Below are 18,639 nucleotides of genomic sequence, written 5' to 3' on the forward strand. Positions count from 1 at the left end.
GTGGTAGATTTAGTAAGCATTTTTGACAGCTGTAAAGTCTTACCAGAATAACACGAATTTGTTTGAGCTGTCAAAGACAGTCTAGCGTTGCGATAGACTTATTGGAGGTAGATCTAAACACGTTTGCTGTTCTTCCGATCTATGGTGTTCATGTAATAACGTTTGTAGCAGACGTCTTTTTCCTACTCTGTTTCGTTAATCTTTCCTCTGGGTTCATCCATGGAAGAGCTAGATATTTGTTCGAAAATCTATATAACTCACTTTTTATAGGTTTTTAATTTAGAAATCAGATGTTGAGATGAAAATCTATAATACTCCCTCCGTTTCAAAATATAGGATGTTTTAAGCAAATCACGCAGATTAAGAAGTTTTTACTTTTAACAAGTTCAACCAATCATAAACAATACTGCATAATATAAAATACTAAACTAATCTAAAAGTTGCATTGAAATTTGAAAACATCCTATATTATGAAACAATAAACTTTTCCAAAACATCTTATATTTTGAAACGGAGGGAGTAGTTGAGTAAAAAACTCACAAGTGAAACCAAAAAAATAGACATAAGTCGTAAAAAAATAAAGTGAGGCAGGGAAAATTAGGGTTTTCAGTCGTATGTTAGAGGTAGAAGACGAGGATATTCTGGTAATTTCGGGTTCATTAAACCTAAAATCGAACGTGTACGTACATATAAACGTGTACGTACATATGAACGCATACGTACATAATGTTCTTGAGATNTTTTCTTCCAATAGCAACTCCATCCATGTTCACCTTAATAAACCCAAGTTGCACTTTCCCATTCACTTTCTTTGTCACATCTTTAGGCTGATGATCATCATTCACTTTCTTCTTACCAGCTTCTTCTTCTTCTCTTGCCGACTTTGTAGCTTGGTTATTAACCAAACTGTTCATCCTATGTGACCCAATAGGAGGCCATCCCACAACTTGACTGCTACAAACAAAGCAAACATATCAGTCAGGACTTGTTCCTATATCCAAATTCAAGAACAACCAAGAACAGATTCAGCTAATCAAGATTCCTAATTCCAAAAACAGAGCCCTTGTTCCTACATCAAGAATACACTAAATCTTTCTGAATGATTGAGCTAGAGCTCTTTAATAACAGCTAAACACACTAAAGAGTCCTTAAGAAACTCCTAAACAAACTCTGTTCCGAGAAGAATAACAATTTCACATCAAACACTTGATTTAGTTGGAAAAAAACGAACCTTGAACGAGGAGGAGATGAACCAGCGTGAGAAGCAGAGTCAGCAGCACGTTTAGAGCCAACAGAAGGAAAATCCTTAGCAGTCAAAAGCCTACCACGCTCTCCCCACGCGCCACCACCTGATTTACCAGCAATCTTGGCCGCCGTTCCACCGCCGAGACTCAGCCCAAGACCAAGCTCAAGCTCACTCTCACCTTTCCCCATCTCAAGTTCAGTAATCATCAGAGACAGACAACAACAACAACAACAACAACAACAGAAACACAAAAAGAAAGAGCCCTAAGAATCCAAAATCAACACAAAAGAGAGAGTCTTTTGAGAGTCAAGAACGCAGAGCAGAGAGAGAGCAAAAGAAAAAACCTGGGAAAGCAGACAAAGAAAGAAAGAGAGAGAGAGAGGGAGAAGGAAACAAGAAAACAAACAAACAGAAAGAGACAGAGAGAGGATTTTAAGGGTTTCTTGAAATCTGAAAGAGAGAGTTTTTGAAGAAGAAGAAAGAGAGAAAGAGAGAAAGAGAGAGAGGATTAAGCACACAACTTATCTTGTATATCTAAAGCCATACCAGGTCATCCTTTATCTTGTATATCGCTGGCTCATCTGTTTCTCCAACCCTATGGTGTACAAGACTACCAGCCTGGGACAAAGAAGATAGGTGAAGAACATACTAATGAAAGTAACAGAGGTGACTAATTGAACAAACAAGCTATCATCTGATTATGTAAAGGAGTGTAAGCAATTAACATCTGCAGATTTGAAGGTTTAAAGGAGAGAGCAAGACAAGTATATACCTTCAAATGGCCTCTTTCGTGGAAGACCCATTTGCTAAGTTCAGTCACAAACTGTTCATTGCCAGATTTTTCGTATCTGGAAAAGTGTTGAATAAGATCAGTTAATGTTATTTCAAAACGTATTGTGATATCTATCATAGTATCTTTGACAAAAGAATCCTTAAATCTGTGTAGTTACGTATCATTCGAACTACAAGTTTCACTTGACGAACTATGTGTCTACTTACTGATTCTGACTCCCTGCTTTCTGGACACCAGATCTGATTAACATGTCTCGTGCAAACCAAACTATGAATCAGAAACATCCATAGGCATAAAATTAGTTGGAGGAATACCATCGAACATTTGCTCACCTATCACTAAACAACTGCAAAGAGCCTGAGATCACAACCCTAGCATTGTTCCTAGCCTGCAGTTACAAATATCAAAATATGAGAATGAGAGCTCAAGGCAGTGAATAAAAATACTGTTCAGAAGAAGAGCGCTAACAGCAGCCAAAAAACATGATAGTTCAGGCTTCACAAGAACATCGAATTATCCAGGGTACATATATCTGGTAGAAGAAGAGAGACAAACCTGCATGACCGAGACTAGCGAAATTGCAGACCCAGTGAGCTGAGGAGGACTAGACAACTTCGAGCTTGGGTTAGCAGAATAAGCTGAGGGAGAGGCTGAAAGAACTTTGAAAACCTAGTAATAGAGTACGAGGCATAGATTAGCACAATTTATTTCCCACATCAAGGCATAGCTATTCATAAGAAACATTAATATTGTAAATCTACTCAATGGAACAAACAGGTATCTTCTTCATTCCTTCAACTTACCAGACTGTTGGTAGGGTTCAACGAATGTGCAACTCCTCTGAAGAGAACGGGAGCCTGTAATTCATAAACCAAACACAAAAATGAACTTAGTTCTCACTAATCAGAAACCCCCAAAACCCCAAATTTTCAAACATTATCTTAAATCCAAAACCATCAGAGACAATTGTGAGCATTAGCGACACAACTCAGCTAGAAAGCAAGGAAGGTACCTCGATTTTGGCTTTTCCTAAGATGACATCAGATTTCACTAAATCGTCGGCAGCAATCAAGGTGTGGTTGCCGTCAACATCAAAGACGGAGAAGCTAGTATGATCAATAAGCATAGCTGAAGAATCCTAAGAAAACAAACAGCTAATAAATCAATAATCCTAGGTCGCATTTTGTTCCCAAAAAAAAAAAAAAAAAGATAAATCCACGTTCTGAGGAACCAACCTCATCGAAATCAACCCCACACTCTGTGACAATGCCCCGAATCATATCAGACGCAGGGACGAATCTTGGCCGGAACGGGAATCTGAAAAAGCTTGATGTCTCTTACAACCACCTCACCGGACTTATCCTCATGGATTTATGCAGAGGCGAGAAGCTAGAGATGTTGATACTCTCTAACAACTTCTTCTTCAGTCCAATCCCAGAAGAGCTTGGTAAAAGCAAGTCCTTAAACAAAATCAGAATCGTCAAGAATCTTCTCAACAGAACTGTACCGGCGGGGCTTTTCAATCTACCGCTAGTTACGATTATCGAACTCACCGATAATTTCTTCTCCGGTGAACTCACCGATTCTCGAACTCACCGATAATATCTTCTCCGATAACTCAGGCAAAATAAAAACTAGATCTGAAACTTTGTTCTCGAGAGAAAAAATGAATAAAATTAGAAGGAATCAATCTAATGTTTTTTGCCCACCCAAATTTAAGAGCATAAGATCTCAAGAGCAAGAGCATAAAATCTCAAGTTTTCTCAAGTTTTTTAGATCAAATTTAATTATAAATGGCATAAAACGTAATAAAACACACAAGTCAGGTATAGAAGTAATTTACAAACTTTTATGTGTTATTCTAGTAAGTCGAAAATCTCAACGTGTTAGTCTAGTAATAAACCTACTTTTATGTAATATTCTAGGTAATTTCCCTTTAACATATTCAAAACTTTTTAAAAAATTTTTATGCCGATCATGTTATGGAAACAAGTTAGAATTTACACAAAAATACAATTATATAATTTTTTATTAATTGGTCTACTAAAATACACAAAATATTTTAGTCTCATATCAAATAAGTTAACGAGAGCTGTTACGCCAATACAATATCAAACACAAATAATTATTAAAAATATTATGACAGATTAAAATCTAATACTTTATAAGACCAGTCTCCCAAATGGTACCACACACAAGTCGTCCTTCCTTCTATCACAGCCGCCTAATCCTCAGCCCCAAAATGACTTCTTTCCGGGGAGTAGCCACCACATTGGTTCTCATTTACCAGCTCCATCTCTTCTTCTCCCTCTCAAGTGCACATAACATAACCCGAATTTTGGCCAAAGACCCTGAGTTTTCCACTTTCAACCACTACCTTTCAGCGACCCATCTCGCCGATGAGATCAACCGCCGGCAAACGATCACCGTCTTGGCCGTTGATAACTCAGCAATGTCCTCAATCCTCTCAAAAGGCTACTCTCTCTACACAATCCGCAACATTCTCTCTCTCCATGTCCTGGTCGATTACTATGGCGCCAAGAAACTACACCAGATCACCGACGGCTCCACCTCCACTGCCTCCATGTTTCAATCAACCGGATCCGCAACGGGAACTTCTGGATACGTCAACATCACGGATATAAAAGGCGGTAAAGTCGCTTTTGGTGTCCAAGAAGACGATAGCAAGCTCACAGCTCACTACGTCAAATCCATCTTTGAAAAGGCTTACAACATCTCTGTTCTTCACATCAGCCAAGTCTTAACCTCGCCGGAAGCAGAAGCTCCCACCGCGAGTCCCAGCGACCTTATCCTCACCACAATCCTGGAGAAACAAGGATGCAAAGCTTTTTCCGAAATTTTGAAATCAACCGGCGCCGACAAAACGTTCCAAGACACCGTAGACGGAGGCTTAACAGTTTTTTGCCCGTCCGACAGTGCGGTCAGTAAGTTCATGCCGAAATTTAAAACCCTTTCTCCGGCGAACAAGACGGTGTTAGTGTTGTACCACGGCATGCCGGTTTACCAGTCGTTACAGATGCTTAGATCAGGTAACGGCGCCGTTAACACGTTAGCGACGGAAGGTGACAACAAGTTTGATTTCACCGTTCAGAATGACGGCGATGATGTGACGCTCGAGACGGACGTTGTGACGGCTAAGGTAATGGGGACGTTAAAGGATCAAGAGCCATTAATAATTTACAAGATTGATAAAGTGTTGTTGCCTAGAGAGATCTATAAAGCCGTTAAGACGGCTGCTCCAGCACCTAAGTCCAGTAAGAAAAAGCCTAAGAACGCGGAGGCCGACGCCGACGGACCTAGCGCTGATGCTCCGTCAGATGATGAGAGTGAGGTGGCTGATGATAAAAACGGCGCTAGAACTACTCGAATGAGTATTGTCGTAACGGCGATTGTCGGGCTCTATTTTGGAGTTTGGCTCATGTGATGTGATCTCGGTTGGGAATTTTCTTTTTTTTTTTCTTGTTTGATTTTTTTATTTGTCGGTTTAATTATTTTAAATATATTCTTTTTATTTCACGTTAATCGTTTGTGTAGAGATTTGGAATACTTAATTTGTTCCACTTGTCTTGTACTGGATCGGATTTGTTTTATTTCGTAAAAATGTGATGATTCTTCAAATGAGTGATTGATATGCTGGAATCACCTGATTGTTTACACTAATTAAGGTTGTTTGCAAACGAACCACTCTAATATTTTTCATTCAAGACAACGTTTAGAGAGAGCGATTGGATATCTTGGTTGAAAAAAAAATTTGGAGAAAGTAGTTAAAGTTTAGTTTTGATGGTTGCAAACGCCAACTCCAATCACTTAGAGAAACCAACGTTTGGTTTTGTATAAAAGTTTAAACAGTTTTTATTAGGTTAAATTTTTTTATCTAACAAAAAGAGAAAAGAACAGTGACTAATGATTGTGATTTCAATAATATCATTACTTTTAAATGGACGATCATGCATGTGATATTTGAATACTTTGTTATGAAATAAACATTTAGAACTTTGTTAATCTCATATAATAAAGATTTAAAATCATTTAGCATGCTAAGTAGTTTGTAATATGCTACTTCATTTAACTATATTCATATTATGAATTAGATAAAAAAATTATTACTTTTATTTTTCATTTCTAATTAAATTATTTTTTAATATTATTTATTATAATTTATACTGTTCAACCGCTATAATTTTACCAATCAAACTAAATATTCAACCACCATCTTTAACCGTACCATCTTTTTCATCCGCTATCATTAACCGCTTACTTTTTAACCGCTTTCTCTACAACTGCTATAAATCTTTTAACCGTCTCATTTAAACATGGTCACCAATCAGACCCATAGTAAAATTTTTTTTTGATGAAAACTATATAGTAACATTGTAAAGTAACTGAAAATACATATATAAAAAAGTCTAAAAAAACTTTTAACTAAAACAATATACCATTGATACAATTATTTTTTAAATATTGTAACATAAACAAAACAAGGAAAAAAAAAATATACCATTGATTCAAGATAGATTTGAACTCACATTGCCGGGGACAATTTTGTGATTGTCAACCAACTCTACCAAAATCAACAACGAATACATGGTAATATATATTTTTATATATTTTATGGGGGCTCATCTGACCCCGTTCATGTGAATGTAGGTCCGCATCACGTGTAGCGTTGGCGATAGTGTCGGTGGGACTCGTTATAGTGTGAGGCTGTGAGCTGTATGGGAGATGTTACATCCTTTGTAGTCGATGATGCTCAATTATATAACAATTATAACCACACTAGCTTGAAATATATTATTTAATATCTAATCGTTTATATGTTAAAAAAGAGCTATTGGTGTTTGTTAACACTTTAACACACAATAATCCTCAAAATTTTCATTTATTTATTTATTTATTTAATTATGTTATTCCAATACTTTTAATTTTGTTATCTTTATCTTATATAATAAAATAGAGTTATCTTATAAAACTTTCTTTTTGAGCTTGACAGTGACATATCTAGAGCTGACACATATCTTATAATAAAACTTTACTTCTTATTTAAAAAAAAACAAATTTTCTCTTAATCAACAAATTTCTAAATAAAAAATCAAAATTAATTATATTAGAAGAAATAATTTTGTTAAAGTTTTTATCCGAGTGTATTTATACAAAAAGAAAACATAATTTTTTTTTTGTCAAACAAATAGAAACAAGTAAAATTAACTTCTAAAACTTTTTTTAAGCTTAACACGTGGCACATCTGGAATTGACACCTGTCCTAGAAAAAAATTTACTTCTCATTTTTGTTAAACCTTAATCCATCAATTTCTAAATAAAAACTAAAATTAATTATATTAGAATAAATAATTTTGTTAAAGCTTTTACCGGGATATATTTATACAAAAAAGAATGAAACATTAACATCAAATTCTTCTTCTTCTTTTTAGTTTATTTTTGTCAAACAAACTAAAATTTTTTCTAAGATTCTCTACATTGAAAATATTACAATAAGTTAAATTCGTTAAATAAAAAAATAAAATTCTGAAGTTATATTAGAATTTATTTCATTCCTTAGACTGTTTGAAATCAAAAATATACATAACTATAACTAGGTTCGCTTTAATGGAAGATTATTTTCTTTAAACTCTAAATTAGTTTGACTTAACAAAAAGTGGATGCATTCACATATATTTATGTTTAGATTAGTCCTTGGGATTAAGAGGACAAAATTAAAAATACAAACATGCCAATAAATTATTCATATGTTACACCACCTACACACAACAGCTACAAACTGATATAATTAAACTCGATTCAATGAAAAATAAATTACAATATTTGGCAAAAACAATATACAACCCATAAAATACTAAAAATCTATAAAAACTAATAATCCAAGTAAGACAAAAATAATAATTACAATATATATGAGAAACCATAATACAAACCAATTTTATAAAAAAAAACATGAAAACAATAAACAAAACACACCGTATATGTAAAACCATATGGAAAATAATTCAATTGCACTAAAAGAGTGAGAGCAAAACAAAACTTAATATAGAAAAGTAACATGTTTGGTTTTTGCTTTGTAATCAAAACTGAATGTTTAAATTAGACACTAGGATTTAAAGATTCAAATTGATTACACAATAATAAAAATTAAATATATAAATATAATTAACAAAAAAGTTAAGATTTAATACAAAGAATAATGACAATTTAATGAGATATAATTACAATAACAAATAATCTACTCATGCACCAATAACCTACTGGTGGATTGGATGAATAGTTCCTTTCCACAGTGAGGGGTTAGGATCGATGCCCTGTAGGGCTAGCTTTGGGCCTATGGGGGCAAGCTAGCGGGGAGTTAGTGGGGTCCACGGGACGGATTGTTACAATAAAAATTAATTTTTATATGACAACTCGTCCCGTTGACCTCACTAGCCCACCGCTAGCTTGCCCCCATAGGCCCCAAGCTGGCTCTGCAGGGCATCGATCCTAATCCCTCACCGTGGAATGAAACTATTCATCCAAATCCACCAGTAGGTTATTGGTGCGCCAGGCGTTCTTCGAACCCTGGTCCTTACCTTTTAACAACCTTCCCACAGGACAAGCTGTCACCAATTGACCTGCAGGAGTACCAAGTTGCCACCAATTGACCTGGTCCACAGGACGGGTTGTTACAGGAGTATTAGTGTTTTAAAAAAAATTCACACGTTACAGTAATAATTGTTCACTCCTTAATTGTTATCAATTGGTGACAGCTTGTCTTGTGGGAAGGTTGTTAAAGGGTGGGGACCAGGGTTCGAGGAACGCCTGGCGCACCAATAACCTACTGGTGGATTTGGGATATCCACAGTAATGGGTTAGGATCGATGCCCTGCAGGACCAGCTTGGGATCCGTTAGGACGGCTAGCGGGAGGCTAGCAGGGTCCACGGACGGTCCGTTGGGGCAGTAGGGTCTGCGGGACGGGTTGTCACAACTCCACATAATATTTTTGCTATAAATTATAGTTTTCTTGTTCTCTAACCCACAAATTTATACTATTTTTTTTCTGGACGAGAGAGTAATTTTTTTTTTATTTTACGAATATATTGTTTTTTTTGGTAGTTTACTCGAATTTAGAAGTGAAGTTCTATGTTGGTTATGAGGTTTGGTTACTAGCCAAGTCTTTTAAATATATAGCTAAATGAGAAACATTATTTGATTTTAATTATTGAAGAGTCTGTGATAGTATTAGATTTCTCATTATTGTTTATTTACATATTTTAAAGAATAAGCAACGTTGAACTCAGCCACTGTGTAAAATCTACTACACTCCATAAATCTCCATGCAACAACGTCTTTGTTGACGTTACAAGCATAACCTTTCACATTTTGGGATAAATGTCATATACAATACCCATGATGAGCCAGAGGATATACGTTAGCTATGGCTTTTATGAGACTTGAATTTTTGTCAGTCATAAATACTATTTCAGAAGAGTTCCCAACAACGGTTTTCAACATCTCCAAAAACCAATTCCAACTTGCATCATTCTCACCATCAAGAACGCCAAACGCCACGGGATAATGGTGAAGATTAAGATCTTGAGCCAAGGCAAAAACAAGAACACCCGCATATCCGTTCTTAAGAAAAGTTGCATCCATAGTTATAACTTTCTTCATGACTTGAAACCCTTCAACGCTAGCTCCCAAAGCTATGAACAAGTACATGAATTTTTTATTCTCATTCCAATACACATATGATCTTGTACCATGATTAACCTTCTCTAACATGTGCAAATAACATCACAGCATCTTGTAGATTTCTTCTGGGCTACCTTTCAAATCACTAACAGCTTGAATTTTCCCTCTCAACGCCGTCGAATATGATATATCAACACCTAGTTTGGTCTTGACAAGATCCATGATAATTTTTGGAGGTGGAGTTTCTATTTGCCTTGGATAATCACCATGAAAAAGATATATACAACCAAATACAACTAGTTGAGACTCTCCTAACGTTTCCAACAGCCCAGAAACGCCCTACAACAAGCCACACAACCAAAAATGACTTTATAGCAAAGCTGGATAGAAACTTCAGAAAAGAACAGTCTCAAAGAAGAAACCCTAAAATAAAAACAAATCGTTCATTATCAAATCCCTCTGGTGAAGCGCTAAACCTAGACGTTACGAAGCTTCTCACAAAATCTCGTGCCGATCGGAAACCAGAAGAGACCACGATCTCAGTTATAATCCCGATGGTCCCAATTCGCGTCTAAGAAAACGTATCTCACGAAACTGCCAATAACTCATTGAGTTTAAATCCAAATCCATTTCTGTAAAAACGAGAATGACGATGAGAGGCTTCAGAATAACTATACCAAATTTCATTACCTTAAACAAGGATTTGATATGTCGAAACTGTTTCCACCCAAACCCAAACGATTCTGCTTCCTCTTTTAATCTCCTTCACACCACAACAGGCTTCTCTCCTCTCTCTCCCTCTTTCTTCCTCTCAACACTAGTATTGAATAACAGTCACGACCAAAGAGAGAGAAGAGGCGTCCATATCATTATAAATATTAAGGTTTCTCGAAACCGGCTCTAAACCGGGTGAACTTAAACCAAACCGGGCAAATTCATGATTTCACATAAATTGATCGGGTTTTCCATTTTTCTTTGGGACATGGGCGTTATAATTGGTATCAGAGCCGAACCCAGACGCGTGTGGAGTCGAGTGGGCTCACACCGTCGGGGGTGACGGTCTTGGTGCACAACAAGGACATTTCGATCTGTTAGTGGGGGTGAATTGTTACATCCCGGTTTCATAAACTTGCGGAGAGGTTTAAAAGAATTGATTTGGCCACCTATATCACCAAAGTGCACTTATCTTTTCGGCCAAAGGTCCTGAAAGAACTCCAGTGTTAAGCGTGCTTGAGCTGGAGTAGTCTCAGGACGGGTGATCTGTCGGAACTGTGGAGTGAGGACAAAACACAGGGAAAGATCATATGATGATTTGTAGGGACAGTAACAAGTCTTTAAAGCCTCGTGGACATAGCAAACCGGCCGTCGGATATGGATGAGCTCACGGGCCTAGTGAGAGAACGTGAGGTCCATTAAGGAAAATGGACCCACGGATAGGGATTGGACATGGGCCCACTAAGAGGTGGCAGTCGGAGCGTTACAAAGTCACTCCATTGATCTTATAGGGTGTGATTGGTGAACAAAAACAAAGCGGTACAAATGGTACAACTTTGATTTTTTACCAATCACAAAAACTTTACTAATAACTCTATTAAAAATTTTACTCTTAGCGTTTTTGTACAGCTTTCGTGTACAACTTTTTCTTACAGCTTTGCACTATTTCGTAAAAGCTTACAGCTCTAGCTTACAACTTTTTTATACAGCTCTGAATACGTTACCAATCGGACCCATAATCTCAAAGCTTTATTTTAACTTCAGCTTACATAAAAATCGCCTACATGTCTATATGAAATTAATTAACCAGGTCGCTATATATTTGTCTTCATGTTAGTCATTGAGTACTAAAACTGATGATTTTTTGTTTTTTTTTTTTTGGCGAAAGGTCATACCACATATAAAGGTCAACAGTAATTACATGTATGAGTCTTTTTTTTTCTTTCTTTCTTGATGATGAAATATTGAGTTACACGATAAGGCCACAAGAAACAATGTGCTAGCAGAACCATATGCGTTTACCTTTTCTTGTACCGGAAGATTCGTCACCGGCGCGAGCAATCTACGATGAATCGATGCTGATTAAATTACGGTTTATTGCCATTTCGAATACTAATACAAACACTTGGATTTTTAAATTATATAAGCCCGACAAAAATATGTTACTATAAGTCTATAATCGACGGACCTATAGTATATTATTACATCTTTGATGCGATCCAAATCTATCTTTACTTTTATTTTGTCGACTTGATTTATTATTATCAACATGTCACGTAGACTCGTAGAGGAGTCAAGATCGGTGTGTGCACTACAATCGATGAAAGTTTTTAATTACGTCTGTCTGTTTTCCAGTTTCAGTCTTGGGAGAGGCACTTTGGATGAGGTCTTATTTAAATAGGCACCTTGTTCTAAAATTTAGCCACTTTGGATCAGCTACTTGTTATTTAAATAGAAGAAGATAACTTAAATTATGACCAGATGACTGAATGAGATTGGCTCGCTCTTATTTTATTTTTATGTTCGTGTCGCTTGTGAATAAAATAGTTATTATGATCCACAAAATCAGATCAAACAGCAGACTCTATTTTATTTACTGTAAAAATTATTATATTTTCCAACTGGTAAAAGATACACATTCAATAACTAAAATCAGCTTAGTATTACTTTTAATTCAATGTCCCAACAAAACTGAAAGTGCATCAGAGCTCTGAAAGTGACAGGAGCTTGCGGAGTGTCTCAGAGCGCTGATATGCTGACGTGGTAGTTAAGCTAACGTGGAAGAAGATTATGGGAGTCGTGATAAGGAGCGTGAGAAGAAAGGAAGAGGAAGATCAAGATATACACGAGAAGATTGAGAGTATATTTGATCGAGAGGATTAGGGAGGATATTTCTTAGGATAAGGAATATTTCCTTTTAGTTAGGGATTCACAAAGATCTAGGTTAGAGATCATTTGTGAAGGGTTTAAAAGGACGAGGGCTGGCCGCAAAAAGAGTTAGCACTCGTGGGATAAGTTTGAGAGATTTGTAAACCTTCGAGCAAACAAAAAGAGCTTTGAAGGTGAGTGTGTTTTACTCTTTTAGATCTACACAGGGTGTTGTGTTAGATAGACAAGAGAGTAGGCTTAGATTCATAACTTGTAAAAAGGGAGTTTTATAAGTTTGAATAAAAGCGTTTGCTTGGCGCGTTTCCAAGCGATTTAAGTGATTGTCATTCTCTATACCTTTACAATTGGTATCAGAGCAAGCACCTGATAAAAAGTTCTGATATCCTTTTTCAACAGGTGAGATCTTGCGGCAAGGGTATGGAGAAATCACTGGATTTTGTTGCGGTTCAATCACCATTGAAACTCGATCCTGAGTGCTTTGGTTTTTGGAAAGTGTCGATCAAGCAGGCCATCTCAAGCATTGACATGGAAGCTTGGTTTGCGGTGGAAGATGGTTGGTCTCATCCGACGGAGAAAAATGAGAAGGGAGACTTGGTGCTTAAGCACAGGAAGAAATGGACGGCCGAAGAAAAAGCGGAGTCCAAACATAACTCACAGGCTCTATCAGTTATCTTCAAGTCTTTGCCTAGGGACATTTTCAATCAAGTTCAAGGATGTGACGCGGCCAAGGAAGCATGGGACATTCTGGTAGTCACGTTTGAAGGCACAAGTAGGGTCAAACGTACAAGGTTGGACAATCTTGCTTCGGATTTTGAAAACTTGCACATGACAGAGACTGAGTCAGTTGCTGAGTATAGCAGTCGTCTGAGTGGTATTGCACAAGAAGCTGTAGTTCTGGGTAAACGCTACAAGGACAAGAAGCTGGTGAAGAAATTTCTCAGAAGTTTGCCAGACAAGTTTCAACCACACAGGTCTGCTATTGATGTTTCACTGAATTCTGATGAGCTCAAGTACAATCAAGTAGTTGGGATGATGCAGGCATTTGAGATACAGCTGAAGAAGAAGGAAAAGATAAATGAGAAATCATTTGCTCTCAAAGCCATTGAGGAACAGAAGATTGCAGAGTCTCAGGAAGTTGCAGATGAAGAAAAAGTCGGCTTGCTGGTTAAGAAATACTTCCGCAAGATGGAAAGAGGTCAGCGGAAGGGAACATCACCGGTCTTGAAATCCGATACTGATAAGGAAATCAGAAAGGGTGACAAGCAAGAACGACAGTGTGCTGAATGCGAGGGTTTTGGACATTACAAGTCTGAATGCCCAAACAACAAACGGAAGAATTCCTTGCAATGCTATGGATGTAAGGGCTACGGTCACACCAAGTTTGATTGTCCTTCACGAGAAAACAAGCAGAAGTCTTACATCACTTGGAGTGAAAGCGACTCAGATGAAGAGGTCGGCAAAGGAGAGGTTCTTAACAGCTTCCTTGCACTGCTGGGTGTTATTGAGGAAGATGAAGAAGATGATGTGGTGCTGGAAATCAAAGACGTGGATGAGAAGGTGAATTCTGATTCAGAAGGGGAAGAGGCAGATTTGTCAGTAGAAGATCAGATAGAGCTTCTCATCAAGACGGTGGTTCAGAAGACACAGGACAACACACAGTTAACCTCTGAGAGAGATACCTTACAGCTTCATGTTGCCATGATCTCTAAAGAATTAAGTGAAGAGAAGGCTAAGACTCTGCGACTTGAGAAGCAGTTAGACGAACAGCTGAAGAATATCAGGATGCTGAATAAAGGAACCAAAGATCTCGATACACTGCTGAGCACTGGAAGATCCAGCAATCTGAAGTGGGGTCTGGGTTACCAAGGAACAAACACCAACCCAACCACTAAATTTGTCAAAGGAGTGGAATCTGCACCAGAACAGAAGGAGAGGAATTTCTCTCAAACGACTAGGAGGTGTGATCAGGCTCCTGTGAATCCGAATTCAAGAAATCCAAGGATGGTTGCGTTTCCTGAGGTAAATACTAGGCCGCCATATGTCTCTAGTGGGTTTCTGCAGACATCTCGAAGACCTGTTCAGCGTAGTAGACGGAGAGGATGTTGGTATTGTGGGCATCTAACTCACTATAAAGCCCAATGCTATCAGTTTCAGAATCGTGTTATGCAACGCTGTGCGTTTTATCCAGCTGTCAGGAGAAACACACAGGAGTATGTCAGGAAAGATGATCTCTACTGTCATGTGGCTTTCACAGCAGAAAAGACAGAGGCTGATCAGGCCAAGTGGTATTTTGACAGTGGTTGCTCCAGGCATATGACAGGTGCCCGTGATAATCTATCACATCTAGAAGGTGTTGCTGGAGGAAGAGTTACTTTCGGTGATGGAGGGAAGGGTACGATCCGAGGAAAAGGAACAACTGGTGGTGAGTCTCAACCACATCTTAAAGATGTCTTCCTGGTTGAAGGGTTGAAGGCCAATCTGATAAGTATCAGTCAGTTGTGTGATGAAGGTCTGGATGTCACTTTCACCAAGAAGGGGTGCAAGGCTGTGGATCAACAAGGGTCAATACAACTTAGAGGCAGGAGGTCTGGTAACAACTGTTACATGTGGAAATCATCAATACAGTGTTTTAACACGACTGCTGAGTTGGATACAGAACTGTGGCATCAGAAGCTTGGTCATCTCAACATTCGCACAATGATGAAACTGGCTAATCAAGAGGTTGTGCGCGGAATTCCTAAGCTGAAAAGTGATCCACATTTCATATGTGGTCCGTGCAACAAAGGCAAGCAAATCAAGACGTCTCATGGGCCTGTGACTGATATTCGCACAAGTCATGCACTTCAGTTGGTACATATGGATCTGATGGGTCCTATTCAAGTTCAGAGTATTTCTGGGCGACGGTTCATCTTTGTCATGGTGGACGATTTCACTCGCTACACCTGGGTGCGATTTCTTCGTGAAAAAGCTGATGCTCTTGAATGTTTTCGCATTCTTGCCCTGCAGATTAAAAGTGAAAAATATTCAATCCAGGCTATCAGGAGTGATCATGGAGGAGAATTTCAGAATGACAAGTTTGATCAATTCTGCGGAAATCAGGGCATTGTTCATCAGTACTCTGCTCCGAGAACCCCAGAGCAGAATGGTGTAGTTGAACGAAAGAACAGAACACTCCAAGAAATGGCGAGAGCTATGCTGCATGGGAATCAAGTGCCACATCGGTTTTGGGATGAAGCTGTCAACACTGCTTGCTACATTATCAATCGTGTGTATGTTCGACCAGGGACCAGCAAGACTCCTTATGAGTTATGGAAAGGAAAGCCTCCAACTGTAAGCTACTTTCATGTGTTTGGTTGTCTATGCTACATTCTGAATGACAAGGATCAGTTGGGTAAATTTGACTCGAAGAGTGATGAAGGGATCTTTCTTGGTTACTCCGGACACAGCACTGCTTTTCGTGTCTACAACAAACGCACAAGATCAGTTCAAGAAACAGTAAATGTTGTCTTTGATGATACTTCGTTTCAACGAATTGATATGGTGCCTGTTCTCTCTGACAAGGATCTGGTAACTGATGATGAGAAGTCTGAGCAAGCCTCTGAGAGTTTTAGTGATCATACTGGTACCAGTCCCGGACTGTCACCAGACGAGCTTCCTCCATCTTCTCAGGTTCATCGGAATCACTCCTCAGGTGATGTTATCGGTGCGATTCAGGGGGGTAGAGTTACCAGGGGCAAACAAATTGACTTTGCTCAACTGGCCGGAAGGAAACAGAAGACTGCAGTTCCGGACACTGTCACTCAGGACTCTGAAATTGTTCAATTCGCCTGTTTTGTTTCCACTATGGAACCAAAGAATCACAAAGAGGCTCTTCGGGATGAGTTCTGGGTTGCTGCAATGCAAGATGAGCTGGAACAATTTGAGCGCAGCGATGTGTGGGAACTCACTAAACGGCCAGCTAATGTCAATATAGTGGGAACGAAGTGGATCTTCAAGAATAAGAGTGATGCCAGTGGATGCATTGTGAGAAATAAAGCAAGACTTGTGGCCCAAGGTTACTCTCAAGTCGAAGGAGTTGACTTTGATGAAACCTTTGCTCCGGTAGCGAGGCTAGAATCCATCAGGTTCATGTTTGGAATGGCATGTGCTCTCAAGTTTACTTTACATCAGATGGATGTGAAAAGTGCATTTCTGAATGGGATTCTACAAGAAGAAGTGTTTGTAGAACAACCAAAAGGCTTTGAGAACCCACAACATCCTGAGCATGTGTATCGTCTGAAGAAAGCGCTATATGGTCTCAAGCAGGCTCCAAGAGCATGGTATGAGAGGTTAACAACATTTCTTCTGGATCAAGGATATGTTCGTGGAAGTGTAGACAAGACACTGTTTGTTCTCAACAACAACAAGGCCTTGATGTTTGTTCAGATCTATGTGGACGACATTATTTTTGGTTCTACCTGTCAATCTCTGGTGCAAAGGTTCGTGAAGAACATGTCACAGGAGTTTGAGATGAGTATGGTGGGAGAGCTGAAATACTTCTTGGGTCTGCAAGTAGAACAATCAGCTGATGGGATCTTTGTGTCTCAAAGCACCTATGCTAAAGAATTGGTTCAGCGATTTGGTTTAGGGAAGAGTAAAGAATCCAAGGTACCTATGGGGGTCAATGACAAGCTTTCAAAAGATGAGGAAGGAGAGGATGTGGATGAAAGACTATACAGAGGTATGATTGGGAGCTTGCTCTACCTGACAGCAAGTAGGCCTGACATTTGTCTGTCAGTAGGGATTTGTGCACGGTACCAGGCCAAGCCCAAGCTGTCACACTTGCTAGCAGTCAAGAAGATCATCAAGTACATCAAGGGGACAGTGAACTTTGGTATTTTCTTCACTAAGGATACCAACACCAGTCTGAGCGGGTACTGCGATGCTGATTGGGCAGGTTCTGTGGATGATCGCCGAAGTACTAGTGGAGGATGCTTCTTTATGGGCAACAATCTAATTTCATGGCACAGCAAGAAGCAGAACAGTGTCTCACTGTCAACCGCTGAGGCAGAATACATTGCCTTGGGCAGTTGTTGTACACAGCTCCTGTGGATGCGTCAAATGTCCTCTGACTATGGTATGGATTCTGACACTTTGTTAATTCATTGTGATAATTTGAGTGCTATAAACATCTCTAAGAATCCTGTCCAGCATTCTAGAACAAAACACATAGATATTAGACACCACTTTGTTCGTGAACTTGTTGAGGCGAAACTGATTGAGATAGACCATGTGAGCACTGATTTTCAATTGGCTGATTTGTTTACTAAGCCTCTGGATTTCAACAGATTCATAAATCTGAGGAAGTCTATTGGTGTCTGTGAACTCCAACTATTTTTCTGAGTTGTGTTGGTCTAAGACAGGAACTGGAACTAGAACAGATCATAGAAATCCTGGAATATATAGAAGATCAACATCTGAAGAAGTGTGGGAAATAGCTGCCTGTCATGCCGGTCTATCCATCCTGTTAAACGTTGTCATGATTAAGGAGGTCAAAGAGCTGTGAAGAGACATGCACGATCATTCGAAGGTTTCACAACCTAAGAAATGATGAGTTCCAAATCAGTGGCTGACACAATCTAATGATGTCACTGAAGCTCAAGATGCTGAAACAGTCATCATAAGGCTGTTTGATAATAAAAAATAATAAAAAAAAAAATAATAATAAAAAAAAGGTGCTCTTCAAAGAGATGAACTCCAGCTGCCTTAACATGTTGGGATGGATTGTAGACTAAAGGCATGCCAGTGTGAAAGACTACCCACATGCAACAGTCCTCTGATCTTCGAAAATTCAAGAGGTTGTGATAGTTTCTGGTGAAGGTTCTGAACAAGTGGCTGATACGACAAAGGTCTGGTTAGTGTTCTGCACTGTTTAATGTTGAGTAATAAAAAAAAAAAAAACAAAATATTTAATGCTCATGTGTGTTTAATTCTCGTTCAGGGTCCCTCATGAATCTATCATTAGTGGCTGTGTGTATC

The 18,639-nt window shown here is 38.5% G+C and overlaps 2 protein-coding genes across 2 annotated transcripts in view; one reads left to right on the forward strand and one right to left on the reverse strand.

Annotated features, from left to right (window-relative positions):
- LOC104760026 overlaps nucleotides 1-3,696 on the reverse strand; it is a 7,152-nt gene extending 3,456 nt beyond the window's left edge. The window contains exons 1-10 of the mRNA XM_010482878.2: nucleotides 3,275-3,696; nucleotides 3,052-3,177; nucleotides 2,843-2,896; nucleotides 2,595-2,708; nucleotides 2,372-2,427; nucleotides 2,246-2,278; nucleotides 2,019-2,094; nucleotides 1,793-1,864; nucleotides 1,232-1,434; nucleotides 724-954 (exon numbers count right to left, since the gene is read on the reverse strand). Of these exons, the coding sequence (XP_010481180.1) occupies nucleotides 724-954; nucleotides 1,232-1,434; nucleotides 1,793-1,864; nucleotides 2,019-2,094; nucleotides 2,246-2,278; nucleotides 2,372-2,427; nucleotides 2,595-2,708; nucleotides 2,843-2,896; nucleotides 3,052-3,177; nucleotides 3,275-3,319 (1,010 nt within the window). The 5' untranslated portion in view covers nucleotides 3,320-3,696. The remainder of the gene's footprint in view (nucleotides 1-723; nucleotides 955-1,231; nucleotides 1,435-1,792; nucleotides 1,865-2,018; nucleotides 2,095-2,245; nucleotides 2,279-2,371; nucleotides 2,428-2,594; nucleotides 2,709-2,842; nucleotides 2,897-3,051; nucleotides 3,178-3,274) is intronic.
- Nucleotides 4,211-5,691, forward strand: LOC104758749 (fasciclin-like arabinogalactan protein 2). The gene has a single exon (XM_010481678.2). The coding sequence runs from the start codon at nucleotides 4,222-4,224 to the stop codon at nucleotides 5,482-5,484; it is 1,263 nt and encodes a 420-aa protein (XP_010479980.1). The 5' UTR covers nucleotides 4,211-4,221; the 3' UTR covers nucleotides 5,485-5,691.

This window comes from Camelina sativa, chromosome 17 (assembly GCF_000633955.1).
Source record: "Camelina sativa cultivar DH55 chromosome 17, Cs, whole genome shotgun sequence".
Taxonomy (NCBI): domain Eukaryota; kingdom Viridiplantae; phylum Streptophyta; class Magnoliopsida; order Brassicales; family Brassicaceae; genus Camelina; species Camelina sativa.

What these genes read in the sequence shown, in the direction of transcription:
- LOC104758749 (XM_010481678.2), top strand. Translation starts at nt 4,222, where the DNA reads ATGGTACCACACACAAGTCGTCCTTCCTTCTATCACAGCCGCCTAATC.